General features: G+C 44.7%; 1 protein-coding gene across 1 annotated transcript; it reads right to left on the reverse strand.

The window, feature by feature from the left end:
• Nucleotides 1–2,226: 2,226 nt before the first annotated feature.
• LOC127531418 (uncharacterized) lies at nt 2,227–3,426 on the reverse strand. The gene is made up of 2 exons (XM_051940823.1): nt 2,429–3,426; nt 2,227–2,344 (listed from the first exon to the last, which is right to left on the reverse strand). The coding sequence occupies exons 1-2, from the start codon at nt 3,424–3,426 to the stop codon at nt 2,290–2,292; spliced, it is 1,053 nt and encodes a 350-aa protein (XP_051796783.1). The 3' UTR covers nt 2,227–2,289.
• Nucleotides 3,427–4,062: the final 636 nt, after the last annotated feature.

Consider the following 4,062-nt stretch of genomic DNA (forward strand, 5'->3'; position numbering starts at 1 on the left):
CATTTACATGTTACAACTGACAGATCACAGTGTCTACAAAGACACAAAACATTCAGTCACAGCTATCTGGAGCTGAACAACCTAGTATTTTACTTTATGTTGAAAACCACTTGTCAAATTCTAGAAATTATTTAAAATTTTAAGTTTTACAAATTGAATGCCTTCTCTCTAATTTTTTACCCTTTGCAAAGTCGGGCTGAAATGGATCATCTGGCAGCCGTTTTTGGCCCACGGGCTGCATGTTTGATGCCCCTGGAAAAATAATCGGAGTAGATGAGCCAAGATAGAGGCATGGAGGAGACCGGACTTGCTATTTGGCTGCCTTTATTGAATGACAGAAGTATGGGTAGCGGCAAGGGACATATAGCGAGCGCGACTTTACAATCATGCATGCATTACATCCCCCTTTCTCAGTTAACAAAATATCTGAGAATAGTGCAATAGTTTATAGTAATGTGAACACTTTAAGTTTATGTAAACAATTAAAAATATTAACATACTCCTGTTTTTTGTTTTTACTAACTCAACTAGTCTTGGAAGGAGAGGTTACCAGCACATCACTTCCATATGGTCCACGCCTGCCCCTGACTACAAGCTGCAGTTAGATGTTAACAGTTCATAAGTTCAGTTTGTCCTGGGGTTTCACTGCTCTGCCACGTCTGGTTCGATAGAGTTCACCTGTTTGTGTTTGTGAGCGCTGGGGCAACACAGGGGGTGATGAGGGTAGCTCAGGAGGGGCAGTGGGCTGCTGCACCTCAGCCACTGGTGTCTGTGGTGGCTCATGCCAGGGCTCTTCATCACTCGGGATGTTACGTGACTGGTTGGCAGTTGCAGTGCTGGTGCGGAGATGTTGACCGTTGCGACGATACAGCTTGCCTCCACTGTCCACAACATAGGACCGAGGAGCGCTGTGTGGCTTCACGACGACTGCAGGGGTCCACTTCTGGTTGCCAGGATAAAGTGCCATCCTGACTTCATCTCCGGGTTGTAGATCTTGTCGGGGATGTGCTGCTCTCCTGTCATGGTAGAGTTTCTGATTACACTTGGTCTTGTCCAGTAGGTGCTTCACCCAAAGGTGGTCATAGTTCATGGGTTTGAGTAGTGCACAAGCAGTATGCAGTTTGTTGCGTGGCCTCCTGCCCATAAGCAGCTGAGTGGGTGACAGTCCAACTGACTCAAGTGGTGTTGTTCTGTAGTCCAACAGTGCAAGATGTTTGTCCGATGCTTTGCTCCACAGTCTCTTAACTGTTTGCACTGCCCGCTCAGCTTCACCATTAGAGTGCGGTGTGTTAGGTGAAGATGTTTTGTGCTGGATGCCGTAGCCCTCGCAGAACTCCTTGAACTCCTCCGACGCATACTGTGGGCCATTGTCTGTCCACAGAACGGTAGGGATGCCATGCCTGCTGAACTGAGCTTTCAGAGTCTCTATAGTTGTACGGCTGCGTTGATCTTTTAGCCTGTCAACTTCAATGTACTTAGAGTAATAGTCCACTAGAAGCACGTACTGCTTGTCCTCAAACTCGAACAGATCAGAACCTACTACTTCAAATGGGAGCTCAGGTGTTTCTGTTGGCATTAGCGGCAGTTTGGGAAGTCTGTTTTGAAGTTCAGCACACTTACCGCAGTTTTTGATCATGTTTTCAATCTCTGCACTCATACCTGGCCAGTACAACACTTCATGTGCGCGCTGCTTGCTTTTTACCATTCCCAGGTGAGACTGATGTATGAGGCTTAGCATGTGCTTTCTCATGGTGGGGGTACTACAATCCGCATCCCTTTGTGGACAACTCCATCAGTTACTGCTAGTTGACTTCTTGAGTGCCAGTATGGTTGGACAGATATGCACACATCCCTCCTACCTGGCCAGCCTCGCTGAATGACTTGTTGGAGAGTGCTCAATTCTTCTTTAGTGCACCGCTGCAACTCAGCATATTTCTCATCACTCACAGATAGGGTGACCAGATGGCAATGACTAAAATCCGGGACGCTGTGCCGGGGGGGGGGGGGGGGGGGGGGGGGGTACACTGTTTTTCTTTTTTCTTTTTTTTAATTTTATTATTATTATTATTATTATTAATTTCGAAGACATTTACACATTTATTTCTTTAGAAGTTATAGTTTTATTTAACAACAAGCATTGTATTTTGACAAGTTGCCCAACTGAAAACAGTTCATTGTAGGCCTGCTTAAAAACAGAACAAAAAAAAGGTAATTTTAATTCATTTAAACTCTTAGCATAGGCCTAATTAATTCATAAACTAAAATCTCTTGGCAACGGTTTTTATTAGATTATGACGTTTCTCCCATATCTCTGCTGCCACGGGTGTTGTCTTCATTTGTTTGCCTATGAGACAAAAAAACGGGAATCAGTGACTGTTATTATAACAAGGTAAAGGGTAAAACGCATCTTTCATAGTCTGGCTTCTACCTCGAAGGAGGCTTTTGTGACGACTCGGTGCTGTTGCTGTATTTCGCGGATGATTTCACAGCAAAGAGGGCCTTCTTGTTCTCCAGGATGAATTTGTAGAACTCTGCACAGGTCATAGCCAGATTCATTTTAATTTTTATCTCTGCACGGACAAGCTCCATTGAACACCTGTTTCGCACGTCAGTCCAAGCGCCTTTCATGATGGAGAAGACCCGCTCTGAGTAAGCATTGCTCACAGGAACGCTGAGGACGAAGGACAATAATTTTGTAAACTGCGGAAACGTGGACGGGGTCTTCAGTACTTGGGCCCAAAGATCGCCAACTGAGTTGCTGCTCGTGTCCAGATGGGCCAATACATTCTTCAGAGCGCAGTTTTCGTTATAGAGCTCATCCAAGTCCAGATGCTCTTCCATGTTAAGAGCGCACACTGCGTCTTTAAGTTTACTGTATCTGATCTCTCTTTGTTCCTTGATATTTAAACACTGTACATTGTAGAGATATCCAGTTTGTGAAAAGTCGAACCACTTCTCCAAGTAATCCACAGCAACTTGTAAGAAAGAGCTAAACTCTTGGCGTAGCCGGTCAACTTTATTGCTGGGAGAGGAAGCCATAATATCATCCACTTTTGTGCCAAAGAAAGCGTCGTTTTTGCGCTGCTGCAGTTTGACTCGGAGGTCGTTCATCACTCCATATACCTCAACTGAAGTGAGACTGTTGCTTTCAAGACTGAGGACAGCTGTGGAGAATATTTTGAGAACATTCTGAAGGAAGAAGAACGTGATTTCAAGCTCATTTGGATCATCTTGTTCGCCATGCTCGTGCCCCTTGAGCGCATCCCAAATGGCACGGGGGCATTCCTCCTGGCCCAGCGACAAAAAATAACTTTTCACAGCAGGCCAGATGCTCACCAGTCGATTTATTGCAGGGAGCAAGCTCAACCAGCGTGTGGGGACGTGGCGTAACAAGGTAAGATACTCCATATCAACAAATTCAAACATTTCTTTTAAACTGGCAACTCTTTTTGCGGAGCAGCTGAAATGGTTGAATGATTTAAGAACTATGTTTTCAACCTGTTAAAAGGGTGTTTTTCCTTGCCACTGTCGCCTTTGGGCTTGCTCTGGGGGTCAGGCATTTGGGTTCTGTAAAGCGTCTTGAGACGAGTTGACTGTAATTGACGCTATATAAATAAAATTGAATTGAATTGAATTGAATTGAACATCGACTTGTAGCACATTGCAGGCCCTTTTAACTGCATTGTGGATGATGTGAGCTGGGCAGTTTGCTGGGATGATCTTGCTGTTTTTCTGCTTTAGATTTTGGTAAACTGAGTGTCGCTTGCCATAATTTACTGGCGCATTATCAGCGGAGAAAGCTGATACGTTGTGGATGAGGAGGTTGTTTTCCTTTAACTTTTTTAACAACATGTCAGTGATTGCATCCGCACTTTCCTCTGCCTGTTCATAGAAATCCAGCACTCTGTTCTGAATGCCTTGCTCTGGGGTCCAAAATCTCACTGAGAGAGGAAATGTTTTCACATTGCCTTTATTTGAAGCATCAGTAGCGATAGAAAAAAAGAGCTGCTCTGTGCCAAGGCTATGGGTGAAGTCAGATGCAAGAGGAGCCAGTACATTGGT

This window comes from Acanthochromis polyacanthus, chromosome 20, assembly GCF_021347895.1.
Source record: "Acanthochromis polyacanthus isolate Apoly-LR-REF ecotype Palm Island chromosome 20, KAUST_Apoly_ChrSc, whole genome shotgun sequence".
Taxonomy (NCBI): Eukaryota; Metazoa; Chordata; class Actinopteri; family Pomacentridae; genus Acanthochromis; species Acanthochromis polyacanthus.

Excerpts from the sequence above, each read along its gene's own strand:
- LOC127531418 (XM_051940823.1), bottom strand. The coding sequence starts at position 3,426 with ATGTTTGAATTTGTTGATATGGAGTATCTTACCTTGTTACGCCACGTC. Across the intron at positions 2,345-2,428 it reads TCACAAAAGCCTCCTTCGAG|GCAAACAAATGAAGACAACA; the intron begins GTAGAAGCCAGA and ends TTTGTCTCATAG.